The sequence below is a fragment of the Phalangium opilio genome, unplaced genomic scaffold (assembly GCF_054372755.1).
Source record: "Phalangium opilio isolate 3A_F unplaced genomic scaffold, DU_Popi_V2 ptg000523l_1, whole genome shotgun sequence".
Lineage (NCBI taxonomy): Eukaryota > Metazoa > Arthropoda > Arachnida > Opiliones > Phalangiidae > Phalangium > Phalangium opilio.
The window spans coordinates 1,080,757-1,097,794 of record NW_028324241.1 but is presented as its reverse complement, the minus strand read 5'-3'; the positions used below and the strand labels follow the sequence as shown (position 1 = coordinate 1,097,794).

Genomic DNA, 17,038 nt, shown 5'->3' with positions numbered 1-17,038 from the left:
GCGCAATTGCGAAAACCTTTGGTGGCGATCCCACCTTAGGGAGGCTAGACGTTTCTCGTAACCCTAGCTGATCGCCGCGTATATCCTAAAACCAAACGATGATAATGGAGTAGAAGCCAATGATACAGATTGGTGTCTATGTGGAATAGACGGAAGACCAGTGGATGGTGGTGTTAGAAGCCAATGATACAGATTGGTGTCTATGTGGAATAGACGGAAGACCAGTGGATGGTGGTGTTAGAAGCCAATGATACAGATTGGTGTCTATATGGAATAGACGGAAGCCAGTATAAGTGCGGACTGGTGTCAATGTGGGATTGACAAAGAATAGAAGATGGTGGTGGTGGAAGCCAGAAAAGTATCAGACTGGTGTTCATATGGGGTGGACGAAGACCAAACATGGTGGTGTGAGAACTCAAGTATAGAGTAGCCAACGGAGAGAAATACAATTTTCCAAATTTCTGTGAACTGTCAATGCGGTCCGGAAATTGGGAACACGTTTGCTCCGATACGCGAACTGCGAACGCGGTCACGTGGGTGTAACAACGGACAGACAGACAGACACACACACACACACAGACAGACAGACAGACAGACACGGCCGTTACAGAACCTCTCCTGGACTACGTCACACGGAGAGGTAAAAATAAGGCGTTAAAAAAGGAATAATGTATTGGAATTGAAGGTAAAGAAGAGCTTTAAAAAGGACGCAATTTTTATGTTGTAGAGGCAAGTCTTGATTTTGAAGAAATAATCAGAAAAAATCCATTTGAGAGCAAATTGGTTTTCCAAAAGTTATTGATGAGCGAACAATTGAAATTACTCCAAAGCAAAAAATCCAGGCCAAGAAAATGGCATCCAGCAATAATACAGTGGTGTATTTCGATAAAAGCTAGGTCTCCTTGTGCATACGAAGCCGTGCGTCAAGTAATTGCATTGCCTTCTCAGCGAACTCTTTACAATTACTCTGTGGACCTAACTACAAAAAGTGGATTTAACGATGCCAGTCTCTTGGAAATGAGAGGAAAAATTGATATAGAAAATATGGACGAACACCAAAAGTATTTCACGTTAATCCTTGACGAAATTCAAATAAAACAGGAACTGGCATTCAACAGCAGTACAGGAGAATTAATTGGAGCTGCAAATCTTAATGAATTCCGAAATAAAGTGATTGAATTAGAAAATAACATTAAAGGAAAGGTTGAAATTGCAAACATAAACTTGGCAAATCACATTCTTTAGTTCATGGTCAGAGGACTGATGACCAATTTTAAGTATCCATTCGCGTTTTTTCCTTGTGGAAATCTACACGCAGAAGAGTTATATTCCTTAATTTGGGAGGGTATCGAGAGTTTACAGACAGCGGGATTTCGAATTCTCGCTGTGGTATGTGATACAGCTTCCACGAATATGAAACTAATTAAAATTTCCACGGAGATTGATAAAGAAGTAAACAATCACAGAGTGGGGTATAAAACCAAAAATCCTTTCAATATCGCTGAAACCTTGTATTTCGTGTCGGATGTTTGTCACATAAAACATCTAAAAATGGACTAAACAAGAGTGGTAAAATGAAGAAACACAAAGATGGTTCAGTTAAACCAATCAGACGTTTAAAAAAATGGAAAACATTTGCTATGGCAGCATATAGTTAATGCTTATGAAATTGATTCAAAGTCCTTGCTAAGGTTAGCGCCCAAGTTGACATACAATCATGTGTATCCTAATGCGCACAGTTGTATGAGAGTAAAGCTTTCAACCCAAATCCTGAGCAGTACTACCGCCAACGCTGTCGAGCAATTGGTTGGGAGATAAAGCGGAAGAGGCTGTCAAGTTTTTAAGACTTTTTGACGCTTTTTTTGACATCTTGAATATTTCTAACACCTACGCATTCTTCACAAAGAAGAAACCTGAATTAGAACCATTGATGAACTTAACTGACTGGCGTTTTAAGGTATTAAAGTACAAAAACTAACAAAATATATAATTCCAGAAATTTTAAGAACTTTAAATTATTTCTAGTGGCTAGAGGATGATTTTCTCGGTTACTTAGACGAATGGGAATCTGAAGTAAGCAAATTGAAGTTGAAGAAGATTTCGACAACAATAAAATGCTACTTGGTAGGGAAACTCTTGAAGGCATAAGAATAACAGGTAAAATAAACTAGAATAATCCCAAATTCTAACTCTCTTTAATTCTTTTAGTTTATTCAACTATAGAGATTGTAAAATTTTTGATAGAAAAAGGAGCACCCTACATATTAACAGCGAATTTAAATCAGCATTTGGTTGAAAACTATTTTGGACGTCAGAGAGGATCTGGTGGTTCTAGGGAAAATCCCACCGTTAGTCAATATGGGCAAGGGGCTAAAAGACTTAAACTCATGAAATCCATTATACCTAAAGTTAAAAATGGAAATTGCACGCCAACCCAGAAAAAACGGTGTAACCGAAAAACAATTGCTCGTAAGGAACTTCATGAAGAGCCACAAGATGTTGCACAAACCCATAATAAATCAGAAAATTTATTGGAGAAATAAATAAATAAATACATCTATCAATCAATCAAGTTTTCTTTACTCTTAGTGAAAGGCTTATTTAAATTTCTATGGGTTAGAACTTTAAGCTCTTTCCTTATACCGCTGCTACTTAAACTGTCCTTTTTTGCATTCTGGTATACATTTTTATGCTTCTCGTTAATCCCTTCAAGTGACAGTTAATAAGAATTCTAAAATATTTTCTCCTGGCCGATTTCAAATTTTTCTTCTCATCCCCCCATAGTTTTTCCCAATTTTCCATTATAAATATATCTTCCTCTAAAATATCAATGATCTTAGCATTTCTATTTTCATTGTCTCTTAAAGGTGCATCACACTGCACAAAAGGAACTATCTTATCACAGATATATTTAAAAATCATATGCTAGTTTTGACAAATATAACAACCCTCCCCTATCTTGAGTTGCAGTCCACCGGTGATATGCTTCGGTTGCATCACTCTTCTTAACTGTTGGAAATTAGAGATAATACCGGTTGTTTTTTATCTATATCCAGATTCTATTTTCTATACTTGTGCTTTTTATGCATCGCGGTCATTCTTGTAATCTTTATTTTTTATCGCGATGCCTTAACTATATAACCGGATAACATTCCGATAACGTTTGTCAGTTCCTCAGTTCTCAGTTCCCAGTTATCTGTTCTCAGATAGCAGTTGTATTCCCGGAAATAATGTTTTACTTAAATTAATAAAGAGTTTATAACCAGTTAAACCCAGAGTCGTTCTTGCGTCAAACAACAACAGGTTATGGGCCCAGCACGCTTCCACTGCGCAAAGGTTTAGAAGTCATAAGAAGTTCAACGCCGGGAAGATTATCCTTTAAGGTGCGGAGTCAAACGGAGAATGGCCGGAAATCACCTGGGACGAATCGAGACGTTAACTAAGGATAATTATGATACCTGGAAAATGCAAGTGGAAGCCCTGCTTCAAAAGAACGACCTCTGGGAGTACGTAGATGGAACTTCAACGAGGCCAACTCCGGTGCGGGGAACGGAAGGAAACGCCCAGGCGGTCGCTACCTGGGACAGTAATGATCGGAAAGCAAGAGCGGACCTAATCTTGTCGATCAGTCCGTCGGAGTTGAAGCAAGTAAAGAACTGCACCACCTCACGGGAACTATGGCAGAAGCTCGAATCCATCTACCAGTCCAGTGGACCTGCCCGGAAAGCCACGCTGCTGAAGAAACTGACCCTCAAGAAAATGAAGGAGGGAGAAGATGTCCGGGATCACGTCCGAGAATTCTTCGATGCAGTAGACAAGTTGGCTGACATGGGAGTAGCTGTAAACAACGACCTACTGGCCATTATGTTGTTATACAGTCTACCAGAATCGTATGAGAACTTCCGGTGCGCAATAGAGTCCAGGGATACGTTACCTGATCCGGAAGCCTTAAAAATAAAGATCCTGGAGGAATCGGACGCTAAGAGCTCTAGAGAAGACGAACCCGTGCAGAATGCGATGATGGGCAGTAACCACTTTTCCCGGAAAACTGCAGAAAGGGGTAGAGGAAGAGGTTCACGTGGACGAGGAAGCACGACCTTCAAGTACAAGTGTCATGGATGCAGGAAACCCGGCCACAAGGTAGCCGATTGCCCCGACAGAGACAATGGTTCAGAAAGAAAAACCAGAAAGAAGGAAAACGCCCATCATGTACTGGCAGAAAATTTGGCCGGGGAAGAATTCGCATTGCACCTGAAGGCTTATCACGATTCCTGGTGCCTGGACAGCGGAGCCACCTCGCATATGACTTCCAGCAGAGACTGTTTCAACGTTTACGAAGAGACCACGAAATCTTTAAACCTGGCCACTGCAGAGTCAACGAAGATACGAGGTGTTGGCGAAGTAAAAGTACACGCAACGAATGGCAGCGACAATCGAATTCTTCGCCTGGAACGAGCCCTTCATGTCCCGGATTTAAGAACAAATCTCCTATCCATTGCCAAGATGACAGACAAAGGACGTGAGGTCATATTCAAGAAGTCGCAGGCCTGGATTAAGACGGCAACCGGGGAAGTGATTGCAGTTGCTGACAGAGTTGGAGACCTTTATTTCCTGAGAAAGGCTGAAGAAACGGTCCATGCAGTGCAATCGGAAATAAAGCCTAGAAGCAACCTGGAAAACTGGCATTTCCTACTCGGTCACTTAAACGAGAGAAGTTTAAAGGAAATGGCCCGGAAGAATTTGGCTACGGGACTCAACATTGAAAAAGATGGGAGCCTGGGAATCTGCCAAATCTGTATCAAAGGAAAGCAATCGAAGGAGCCGTTCCCGAAAACCGAAGATAGCCGAACCTCGCATGTCCTGGAAATAGTACACTCTGACGTATGCGGCCCGATGAGAGTAACGTCGATGAGTGGAGCCAAGTACATCGTCGTTTTCACTGATGATTATTCCCGGTGGAGTGAAGTCAGTTTCTTAAAACACAAGAGCGAAGTGTTGAAAGCCTTCAAAGAATTCAAGCAACGAGCTGAAGTGGAAACCGGGAGAAAAATCAAGACCTTGCAGTCCGACAACGGAACCGAATACTGCAACAATGAATTCGACAGATTCCTGAAAGACTCTGGGATAAAAAGAAGGCTCACCGTACCATACACCCCGGAACAGAATGGCATTGCCGAAAGAAAGAACAGAACACTCCTGGATATGGCCCGATGTATGATGATACAAGCGCAACTTCCACCATCATTCTGGGCAGAAGCGATGGCCACGGCTAACTACATTCGAAACCGTTGTCCTTCCCGGAGCATAAATGGAGAAGTACCATTTACCAGATGGACCGGAAAGAAGCCATCCCTGCAACATTTGAAGATTTTTGGCGACAAAGCTTTGCTGTTGGACGAAGATAAAAGGAAGGGGAAGTTTGCAGCCAGGAGCAAAGAATGCGTTTTCATCGGCTATTCTGAAGTCTCGAAGGCCTATCGACTCTGGGTTCCGTCCGAGAAGCAAATTTACCGAAGTCGAAATGTCAAGTTTCTGGGAGAATTTAATAAACAAGGCGGATATGATGATTTCGTCACTCCAGAAGTAAACCTGAAATACGGAGGCAAAGCTAAAGGCGAAATCGAAATCCCGGCCACTACACACGCTGTAAAACCGCCAGGAAGAGAAGAATTCAAAGAAGTCAAAAAGGAGTTCAAAGATGAAACCCCGGAAGAACCTAATGCCCAGGAAAACGAGGACGTCTTTGAAGAACCGTCAGAAACCCTCGTTCTGAAGAAAGGTCCCGGAAGACCGAGGAAAATAAGAACTGGAGTACCCGGACGACCGAAGAAATCATTCAACATGATTCCGAGCGTCTCAGAAGAGTCTAATGAAGAGGCTACTGACGAGCAAGAAACCCTGTCCGATGAGTCAGCAAACCTAGCCATCTTGTCAGAACCTTTGTCCATGAAGCAAGCCCTGGCTTCTCCGTACGCAAACGACTGGAGGAAAGCAGTAACGGAAGAGTTCGTTTCGCTTATCAAGTGCGAAACCTGGGACATCGTTGATTGTCCGGAAAACCAAAAGGTCCTTGGAAATCGTCTCGTCTTCCGAACGAAGTACTTACCCAGCGGAGAAGTAGAGAAAAGGAAAGCCAGGCTCGTAGCGAAAGGTTTTGCCCAGAGACCAGGGATCGACTACCAAGAGACGTTCGCACCCGTCATTAGATCCAGCTCTATAAGACTGCTCATGGCCCTTGCTGTGGAAATCGGTTTGGAAGTCCACCAAATGGATGTCGTCACGGCCTATCTTAATGGCGAACTCGAGGAGGAAATATATATGGTCGTCCCGGAAGGATTAACAGAATCCCTCGAAGAAATCGTCAAGTCAACCCGGTTCGACAAGTCAATCGTTGCCAGAGCAAAGAAATGGACCAGCGACCTGGAAGAAGAGGGACATAAAGTCTGTCGTATCAAGAAATCCCTCTACGGCTTAAAACAATCGGGCCGCCAATGGTACAAGAAGTTACATCAAAGACTTTTGGAAATTGGACTGATACCATTGAAGAGCGACCCCTGCTTATACGTTTTAAGAGTCGCGGAAGATGTTATGATCATTGGAGTCTACGTCGACGACCTGATCCTTGCAAGCAACAACCCGGAATGGAATCCTGTTTTCCATGCCAGAACGAAGCACATTGATATCCGGCACCACTTCATTCGAGACACCTACGACCAGGGACATATAGCCTTGCGGTATCTACCAACAGAGGAAATGCCAGCTGACATCTGTACGAAGAGCCTGTTCCGTCCGAAGCACCTCTTCTGCGTCAAAGCCCTTGGACTGGAAATAATTAATTGACCACCCCCTGGATAGAAGATTGAAACCACCGATATTAAGAGGGACTGTTGGAAATTAGAGATAATACCGGTTGTTTTTTATCTATATCCAGATTCTATTTTCTATACTTGTGCTTTTTATGCATCGCGGTCATTCTTGTAATCTTTATTTTTTATCGCGATGCCTTAACTATATAACCGGATAACATTCCGATAACGTTTGTCAGTTCCTCAGTTCTCAGTTCCCAGTTATCTGTTCTCAGATAGCAGTTGTATTCCCGGAAATAATGTTTTACTTAAATTAATAAAGAGTTTATAACCAGTTAAACCCAGAGTCGTTCTTGCGTCAAACAACAACATTAACTAAGCACTTTCTTGAAAATTTTGGGCTTCCGTAGAGGCTAATTAATTGGTTCACTGTGTACCGAGATATCTGTTGAATTATTTTCAATTCTTTGTCTCTTGCTGCATCATTAAGTCTGACTTTTTGATTTGTGTTTCTTTGACCTTCTTAGCGAATTTTTCTTTTTCCAAATAATTAGAATAAAGTTCATTGAAAAGACGTTGAGTAAAAATTTAAGTCGATACACCCTGATCCTTTGGTCCAAGCATCCTAAATGGCTCCATATGTAAAAAAGACATTTTTAACTCCTCGGCAAATTCTCCTTTGGTAAAAAGCCCGTGTCTTTTACTGTAAAATTTTCTTTATCTAAAAGCCCCGGTTTGTCATCCATAAATACTGATAAAAAGTCGAATCCATCTTCTGAAAGCTCTGTAATTTTACTTTTCTTGATTTCTTCTAAAGCGTCCTAACACAAGAGATATTATTTTTAATTGGGAGCTAACATTATAACATGGCACTAAGAACTTACAACAATTGGCTTCGGCCTCCCAACAAAAGTCACCTTTTGTAAATCTGAAGAACTACAAAGAATCGCCCCTAGATTTTCTTATAAGTACTTTTCATCAAGTTTAATGCCTGAAAAAATAAGAAAGTATTATATTAGCACGCGCTTTATACAAGTTTGTCTATAGATAGTTGGGTACTGGCAAGCTGGCTCCCAAGTTTTGTAAATATTCACTTACCTTCTTCAATCTTTTTCCGTTGGGCCTTTGTGGGTTTCTTTGAATTGTATTTTTTGATATTGTTGGAACTCCTCCAATAATGGAAAAAAATAACCTACTAATATGTTATCGTTTTTTAACTTGTCACATGTTTTTTAAGTTGTACATATATACCAAAGTTTAACAATGAAAAAGAGCATTCGATCCGATGGCGGTCTTATCTTAATAAAGTTGTTTTGGTTGTTACCTCTTGCGTTCTCTCTCTCTCTCCATGAGCCGTTACAACAGTGGTGTCAGAAGTGGGATGTCGTTTTACGGTCTTCGGATATAGTCGCGTTACGGTTTTCCGGGTAAAGTCGCGATACTGATTCCGACAACATGCCAAAGCAGGAAAGCGGATCCTCCGACTCCTCGTCCGCTCTGGGAGACGTGTTGAACGCGTTTATGCAGCAGCAAATAGCGTCCCAGCAGCAGAACCAAAGGATCATCGACCTTCTACTCCAGACAGCAGGAACCTCCGGTCCGTCAACCTCGACTCCAGCACCCACATCCACAATAGCTTGCCTTGACATTCCAATCTTCGAGCCTGATGAACACGATGGCGACAAACTGGAACAATGGCTGAAGAGATTTGACTATCTCGTGGATATTAGTGTCCCAAATCTGACCGACGTTGCCAAAGTCAAGTATCTGGTCTCGAAACTGTCTAACGAAGCATTCAGCGAGTATTATCGGTCCTGTATGCCCAAAGAGCCAACCGACTACTCGTATGCAACGACAGTAGAGAACCTCAAGAAACTTTTCGGGAAGAAACAGACACTCTTCATAGAAAGATTCAACCTAATGCGAATCCAGCGTCAATTGGATGAAGATTATGGCCCGTATTTCAACCGCGTTAAACTACTTCTAAAGCGCTTCAATTTCTCCGATTTGACCGAAGATCAATTCGGAATTCTAGTTTCCCTATGTGGATTGTCCAGACCAGAAGACGAATCCATACGAACCAGAATCCTGCAACGGTTAAATACCGAGACCAACATTGAACTCAAGAATGTCATTGACGAAGTCCTGACCATCGTCGCTACGAAGACTGAACAGACGGTTTTCCAAGCAAAGGCCACGCCGATCAACAGCTTCCGTCGTCGGAAGACTTCTGTACGGCATCCTTCCAGATCTCCCGAGAAGCGAAGAGCCAAGTCATCTCAAAGATCTTCGAAACCGCCGCCATACGCCTGTTTTCGTTGCGGAGAGATGCACTGGGTCAGGGAATGCACGCACGCTAAGACTGAATGCCATAAATGCTCTCGAACTGGTCACCTCGCTAGTCAATGCGAAAATCAGAAACGGGTATCCGGACACCGGAAACCAGACAGAAGCCAGATCAATACAGTCAGCCTGAATTCCATGCGCCCTTCGAAACTCGTAACGGGGGAATTCTTGGTTAACGACGTTCCCGTAGTTTTCTACTTGGACAGTGGAGCGGAAGGCAACATTATCAATGAGGCGACTTACGAACGAATTGGTAAGCCGAAGTTAACCCCCTGCAGCGAGCAAGGAGTGCTATTCGATGGATCGAGCACTACATTCCTTGGGAAAGCCACGGCGAAATTTAAACTGGGACCAGCTGAAATCCAACACGACTTCTACTTGGCAAAAGACGGATCCCTAAACCTACTGGGAGTGGAAACCCTGGATTTCTTCGGTCTTCTGGAGAGCTTACGACAATGCTCTCGACCCGGTACTCAAGCCATTAACCTCTGTACTGCCTCCTCTGTCGCCGAATGCCTTGCGACGCTGAAGAACGAGTTTCCGGATGTCTTCAAGGACGGTTTGGGGCTGTGTACTAAAGCGAAAGCCCGTCTTACTCTCAAACCCGGAAGTACTCCAGTATACCGTAGAGCCAGGCCAGTTCCGTTCGCTGCTCGCAAAACTATCGAAATGGAGATCAAACGCCTGGAAGAGTCAAATGTCTTGAAAGCCGTCGAGCACACTGATTGGGCAGCACCAATCGTAAGCGTAAGAAAACCTAACGGCACCACCCGTCTTTGCGCAGATTTTTCCACCGGCCTGAATGAGACCATAGAACTCAATCAACACCCATTACCGCTGCCGGAAGACATATTTGCGACACTCAACGGGGGAAAACTTTTCTCTCAATTGGATCTATCAGAAGCATACTTACAAGTAGAACTGGACGACGTTTCTAAACCGCTTTGTACCATTTCCACTCATCTCGGGAACTTCCAATATCAGAGACTTCCGTTTGGGGTGAAATCCGCTCCGGGAATTTTCCAAACCATAATGGACCAAATGCTTGCTGGACTTGAATTCGCAACAGCTTACCTCGATGATATAATCATTGTCAGTCGTAACTTCGAAGATCACCAGCAACACCTCAAAGAAGTACTCTCCCGCATTAAAGATTATGGATTCCGCCTTCGCCTCGAGAAGTGTAAGCTATTCATGACACAAATAAAATATCTGGGATTTATCATTGATAGCACTGGTCGACGACCCGACCCCGAGAAAATCAAGGCTATTGTCCACATGCCAGCACCAGTTGACCTGCCAACGTTACGTTCATTTTTGGGAATGGTGAACTATTACCAGGTCTTCGTTAATAATATGCGTTTCATGAGACAACCACTGGACGAATTATTGGAATCCAAACGGACTTGGTCTTGGACACCTAAATGTCAGCACGCTTTCGAGGAACTGAAGATGACGCTTCAATCAGATCTCCTTTTCACGCACTATGATCCTACACTGGACATCATTGTCGCTGCTGATGCCTCCGATTATGGACTTGGGGCAGTCTTCCAACATCGCATGCCAGATGGGTCAATTCAAGCTGTAGCTCATGTATCACGGGCATTGACCCCGGCGGAGAAGAACTATAGTCAAATCGAGAAGGAAGGTCTCGCGCTTACCTTCGCGGTCAAGAAGTTCCACAAAATGCTCTATGGGCGCCGCTTTACTCTGCTCACGGACCATAAACCGCTGTTAGCAATCTTTGGAAGCAAGAAAGGCGTACCGGTACATACTGCTAACCGTCTTCAACGCTGGGCACTCATTCTTATCGCCTATGACTTCAAGATAGAATACCGCAAGACTACCTCTTTCGGGCAGGCCGACGCCCTGTCCAGACTTATCTCGTCACATTCCTCTCCGGACGACGACATCGTACTCGCAAGTCTCCAAGTCACAGACGATGTGGAAGCCATAGTCCGACAGCTTCCCGTCACTTTCCAAGACATTCAATCCTCTGCTCAGTCGGATCCAGTCTTACAGAAGGTCGTCGGGTATATTCGGAATGGGTGGCCGACATTAAAGAATATCCGAGCGACACCTGAGGCAACCACCCTCGAACAATTCCACAGAAGGAAGGACCTGCTGACTATCGAGCAGGGTTGTGTGCTTCTACAGAATAGAGTGGTAATACCTTACCCCTTACGAGCAACAATCCTGAAACTACTTCACCGAGGACATCCTGGAACCAGTAGGATGAAATCTTTGGCTCGCGCTCACGCCTACTGGCCTTTTCTGGACGCTCAAATTGAAGACTTCGTGAAGAAATGTTCCAAATGTCGCTCTGCAGCAAAGTTGCCTGTCAAGACTCTGTTGCATTCCTGGCCGAAAGCCGTGAAGGCCTGGCAGAGGATACACATCGACTACGCCGGTCCCCATAACGGCCACCAGTATCTTATAGTCGTCGATGCCTATAGCAAGTATCCCGAGATTTTCGACATGAAAACCACCACGTCATCCGCCACCATATCCGTCCTGAACAACCTTTTCGCACGCTATGGTTATCCGGAAGTACTGGTGAGCGATAACGGAACCCAGTTTGCTTCACACGACTTCGCCTCGTTCTGTTCCCGAAAAGGGATCCAGCATATCTTCTCCCCGCCGTACCATCCACAATCCAATGGGCAGGCGGAACGTTTCGTGGACACCTTCAAGAGGGCATTAGAAAAACTCAAGGGCGAAGGAGATGTCCCGTATATGCTAGACGTCTTCCTGCTGTCCTACCGCTCAACCCCTAACTACAGTATAGACCAGAAAAGCCCTGCAGAACTCTTCTTGGGCCGAACACTTCGTACCGAGCTAGACCTTCTACATCCTCCGGCCTCTTCGTCATCCGAGCGCAATCCAACCATGGAGCGACAATTCAACCGTCATCATGGGGCTCGACGACGCATCTTCAAAGTCGGAGACCTAGTCTATGCTCGGCAACACCAGTCAAAGACATGGTATCCAGGAAGAATTCAAACGGTCAAAGGCGTAGTTTATGATGTTCTTATGGATGATGCCACTACCAAGAAGTTCCATGCCAATCAACTTTACCACCGTCTGAACAACGATCAAAAGGGCAATCCCTACTCCGTATTCATGGACACATTCGATCTACCCATCCCTGACCGAAGAGTGAATCCCGACCGAGTTCCTGCTGGGACCACAGTGCCCGCTCCCGAACGCCATGTACGGTTCAACCTACCAGACGCAGACTCTGAGGATGAGGGAGTACGGCGGTCCGGACGAGTAAAGAGGATACCCGAGCGCATCAGTATGGATCCCCGCCAGAAGTCCTACGATCTTACTTAAAAGGGGAGGTGTTGGAACTCCTCCAATAATGGAAAAAAATAACCTACTAATATGTTATCGTTTTTTAACTTGTCACATGTTTTTTAAGTTGTACATATATACCAAAGTTTAACAATGAAAAAGAGCATTCGGTCCGATGGCGGTCTTATCTTAATAAAGTTGTTTTGGTTGTTACCTCTTGCGTTCTCTCTCTCTCTCCATGAGCCGTTACAACAGATATAATTATGATCTACCGAAATATCCTTAATTACGCTTTTATTCTTGATTTTATAAAAGAGAAATCGCGTCTACATCTCCACTGGTAAGAAAAATGCACGTGTCACGGTCTCCTTGACAGACCAAGGGCCAAAATCGAACATTTTCCAACCGGTTTTAACATATGTTTTTTGTTATTATTTTTCTGGGGCGAGATGGCGCGAAGCAGTGTATCCAATGAATGACGTCACATTTTTACCAGGATGTTCCTCCGTTTTCGAGCCCCCCCCATAGCCATTACGGATAGGGAGAGGGAAAGGCTTTACAAAACGACTCCGTACCCAGGGACAGGCTCCAACGATCCCCCTTGGCTTCCAGCAGCCCCTTTTATCGGAATTGTATAATATAATTGTAAATTTTCACCTTTAAGCAATAAATGATTTATACCACGGACTCGTCTTCGTTCTCTTGTAGCAAGCCCGAGTGGCCGTACCGACATCCTCTACCACGGCCGATACCACGGCCTCGGGATGGCATGATATCCCCACGGTCTTGGGGTGGCATGATATCCCCACTGTCTTGGGGTGGCATGATATCCCCACGTTCTTGGGGTGGCACGATACCACGGCCTCGAGGCCTTCCAATACCACGGCCTCGGGGCCTTCCACATCGCATTCCAGGTGGAGGGTCGGCCCAGGGCCTTGGAGCCTTCCCACGGACTCGGGCGGGTCGCCCTATTATCACCTCGGCGGCTTCTTACGCGATTAGCTTCATCCCCATTAAAGAGTTGAACTCTTACCGTGCAATTTTCGGAAATTTAAAATAGGCGATCCATATTGTTAACTAGTTGATGGATTTGACTTATGGACCTTCGGCGACGCAGTTTGACATTTTTTCGGCGCATGAGCAGCCGGTGTGTTCGTCCAACAGCCATTCACTGGCTTTCAATTTAAAGGACGATTTTCGACAAACTGTCGTCAGCAATTTGCGAATGGTTTTTTCCGCATGCGAATGAGATTTTAGTTCCTAATCGGGATAATTTACATTTAATAAATTATTATAAGATAGGCATGTTAGAAGGCACATTATAATTCAATTATCCGTTTTTAACAACTGCTCTTTGTTAAGATTATGGCCAAATGAATATTAATATAAAAGAAGTGTGATTTATTCCGTGTACACACCGTTAAGCGACTGATTTGCTCCTCGCATAAACATTTAAAGATAATTATTAAATCTTACTTCTTGGGCAGCTTGATTACCGAACCCAAATTCCATTACCTAAGCGTTACCCTCAACGCACATTTCACCAATTATGCTTAGAAGATGTTTTTCAATCTCGGTTAATTCTACGGGGCTTTTCTTCCCACCACCGGTCCCACAGGCTGAATTCTTAATTGCAGCTGCCTTCCCTTTGGTGTCCGATTTCCAATCAGCCCATGACTGAAGCAATAAACAATAGTCAAATGACTGTACTTAACACAAAACCACGTCAAAGGTGTACCAACCTTCTTCCATTTTTTCACGTCTTTCACTGCACAAAGTGCATCCGTATTTAACATCTCTGCCAATTGAGCCCACGATCTATCTTGCGCGAATTTTGTGTATTCCGCAGATAACCTCGCAGAAACTAATTCAAGGTGAGCCTCAAAATGGTCTAGTATCACTAGACGTTGTTTTTCCGATACTTTTATCGCACGTGGAGCCATTCTCAGCTTTAAATGTAGAAGAAAGTATACCATGAATTTATAAGATATATTCAAAATTCATGAAAATTTTATTTTCATGTAGCATTGTATTTTCGACTTCTTTGTCAGCCTATTTGAATTAGATAAGAAACAACTTGATTAATTACAAATGCAGACTATGTGGATAAACTAGGAATTGGACAGTTAACTACTATTTAATGTAATGTCATTTAGTAATTATAACCAAAAAGCCTATTATATGTGAGAGTGGAAAATGCCATCACGTGAGATTATTTAACTTAGGTTTACCGTAAAAATAGCAACTTCTTCACCATTAACTCGGTAAAGTAATAATACTATTAACACAACATAACATATAAACACAATTTAAACATATTTTCATAGTTACCAATAAAATATTCAATTGTTACTTATAATTTTTGTTGATTTAATGGCCTAAGATGGGCGTCTTGAGGACGTTGGTTGCGATTCACTCGTCCTTTATTTCTTGGCAAATTTTGCCGACCACCTCTAGGTCGGCCAACAGGCCGCCGTATTCGCGGCTGTGCGGCGGGTTGTTTCCTAAAATTCTATTGGTCCATTTCTTCTGGTTCTAGAGGCGGATCTTGGTCCTCTTCAACCTGGTCTTGTGGACGGTTGATATTATCATGGTGGTCTCGAACAATTGGGTGTCGCCCTTCATGACGTCTTTCTCCGCGGCCCATTTCAGGTCCTTCGTAAGCTCCTTCGTAATATACGTTCACAGTAATATTACAATTATCCGAGATAGATATCAGTCTATCCATGTTGTTGACTAGATTTTGAAATAAAGACATTTATTATTTTGGTATTAACCTTTGTTTTACTTAAAGGTAAGACTATGGTAAATTTCATCCTGTATTGCTTACAGACTAAGAGGATTCATACCATTTACAGAAGGAGGCCTGGTTTTAGACTCATTCAGTGAGTCAGGCCTCCTTGCGTAACACCTTAAGCCTGGCGTACTGTGTAAATGGTATGAATCGTCCTAGTCTGTAAACTATGTATAAACTGAGGCTGAACTATCCCTTTAAATTTTAGGCGGTGGAAAAATTGGAAAAATTAGGGTGCCATAGCCGAGGGAAGAGAATGGAATTGTCTAGACCGAGCATGGATAACTCATAAGTTCATAAGAAATGTTCAACATTAGTTTGTAACTGGAGCTTGTCATGAAGTGGCCAAAACTGGACAATAACAGTAAACACTGATTTAAATAGAGATTGAACTTACATGGTAGCAGCAACAGTAAAATGCACAGAATTCTTTTACACCATAAAACTAGCTAAGCCTAATCCTTCCGTAAAGAATGCGCGTGCTGAAATACAATATCAGTTGTCAGCACGCGCAAAGCTATAGAGCTATTTCAGAGGGGGTAATGGCTACGTCACCAATGCTATTTGCCCATTGTAACAGATACATAGAAATATCTGGGAACTGAACCCTTGGCCATTCTGATGCTTCACTGGTATAATTATCAAGTTTCTCCTCGTAAGGATCGAAACCAACAAACTTTAGGAACTTTTTTTCATAAATTAGTTTGTCTTCATCAAGAAGCGAATCGAAATAGCCTTTCAAAAATTGTTTTGGCGTTTTAGAACTCATTTTTAAACTAGTGTTCCGTCATTCTATAGGAAGAATCAACGGTATACTGAAAAATCGTCTGCTAGGTTTGGCTCACAGAAAATCTGGCAGCCCGACACCGGGTAGAGAACGGTGGATGAATTCAGGGGTAAAAGGCGGTCTCCCCCTTTTATGAAAACTATGAAATTCATTGAATTTCCCCAAAACGAGTGAATGGGCTTCTGAAGCAATAGATATTTTCGGTGAAGACCAAGCTGTGTCAGAAGAAATATTAACTAATAGAGTTTCTGTAGAAGTGCAATACCTATTTCAAGGTCAATTGAGGTACAGACCGTTGGTAACTTGTGGGATGATGCCGAGAAAGTTAGCATTGGGACAGATACTTGTACAGAAGAATTATTATTATTGTTGATGAGGAGGGTACGCGCCCTAGCACCGATGCCAAAGGCATATTGTGCATCCTCGTAATCAGGCCTTGAATAGGCCTGTAGCTGCAGCGTAGTGAAGAATTCGCTCCACCGTGAGAGAGGAGACCCTCGAGGGTTCCAGGGTGTGTGAATCAAAATATTCTAATCTAAGCGAGGCGAAGTAGTCGCACTCGCAAAGTACGTGGGCGGATGTTTCTTCCTTCTCCTGACACGACCTACAGAGAGGGTCGTCGGCAAAACCCATCAGATGGAGGTGCCTATTAAGCCGGTAATGCCCGGTCAAAAGACCGGTGGCCAGCCTAATATCCCATCTGCCGAGCGAAATTAGGTCCCTAGCACGAGACCTGCAGGGACCATCGACAAACAACTTTGTCTGTCTCTGGCCCTCCATGCTGTGCCAGAGCTGATTTTGTATGACAGTTAACCTGTCATGCAGACACCGTTTGACGTGCCTGTAGGGGATGGGGACGGCCGGCTCCGGCCCCAAGAGCTTGGCCTCCGCACCCCTTTTCGCAAATCTATCGGCTTGCTCATTGCCATAATATCCGCTATGCCCTGGCACCCAGTACAGCAGAACCCTGTTGCAGGATGCCAGTCGCGCTAGCAGGTCGAGGCAGCT

The 17,038-nt window shown here is 43.6% G+C and overlaps 2 protein-coding genes across 3 annotated transcripts; one reads left to right on the top strand and one right to left on the bottom strand.

Annotated features, from left to right (window-relative positions):
* The first annotated feature begins 1,627 nt into the window (after positions 1–1,627).
* LOC149588992 (uncharacterized) lies at positions 1,628–2,549 on the top strand. The gene is made up of 3 exons (XM_089861904.1): positions 1,628–1,957; positions 2,026–2,157; positions 2,245–2,549. The coding sequence occupies exons 2-3, from the start codon at positions 2,115–2,117 to the stop codon at positions 2,541–2,543; spliced, it is 342 nt and encodes a 113-aa protein (XP_089718030.1). The 5' UTR covers positions 1,628–1,957; positions 2,026–2,114; the 3' UTR covers positions 2,544–2,549.
* An 11,046-nt stretch (positions 2,550–13,595) lies between these two features.
* Positions 13,596–14,483, bottom strand: LOC149588991 (uncharacterized). Of its 2 annotated transcripts, XM_089861906.1 has the most exons (3): positions 14,192–14,483; positions 13,926–14,126; positions 13,596–13,709 (listed from the first exon to the last, which is right to left on the bottom strand). In XM_089861906.1, exons 1-2 carry the CDS (start codon positions 14,423–14,425, stop codon positions 13,965–13,967), a joined length of 396 nt encoding a protein of 131 aa, XP_089718032.1. In that variant the 5' UTR covers positions 14,426–14,483; the 3' UTR covers positions 13,596–13,709; positions 13,926–13,964. The 2 variants fall into 2 exon arrangements, with proteins under 2 accessions (XP_089718032.1, XP_089718031.1); XM_089861905.1 differs by lacking the exon at positions 13,596–13,709 and having other exon boundaries at positions 13,729–14,126.
* Positions 14,484–17,038: the final 2,555 nt, after the last annotated feature.

Excerpts from the sequence above, each read along its gene's own strand:
- LOC149588992 (XM_089861904.1), top strand. The coding sequence starts at position 2,115 with ATGCTACTTGGTAGGGAAACTCTTGAAGGCATAAGAATAACAG. Across the intron at positions 2,158-2,244 it reads TGAAGGCATAAGAATAACAG|AAAAAGGAGCACCCTACATA; the intron begins GTAAAATAAACT and ends AATTTTTGATAG.
- LOC149588991 (XM_089861906.1), bottom strand. The coding sequence starts at position 14,425 with ATGGTATACTTTCTTCTACATTTAAAGCTGAGAATGGCTCCACGTGCG. Across the intron at positions 14,127-14,191 it reads ACGTGAAAAAATGGAAGAAG|TCATGGGCTGATTGGAAATC; the intron begins GTTGGTACACCT and ends TTATTGCTTCAG.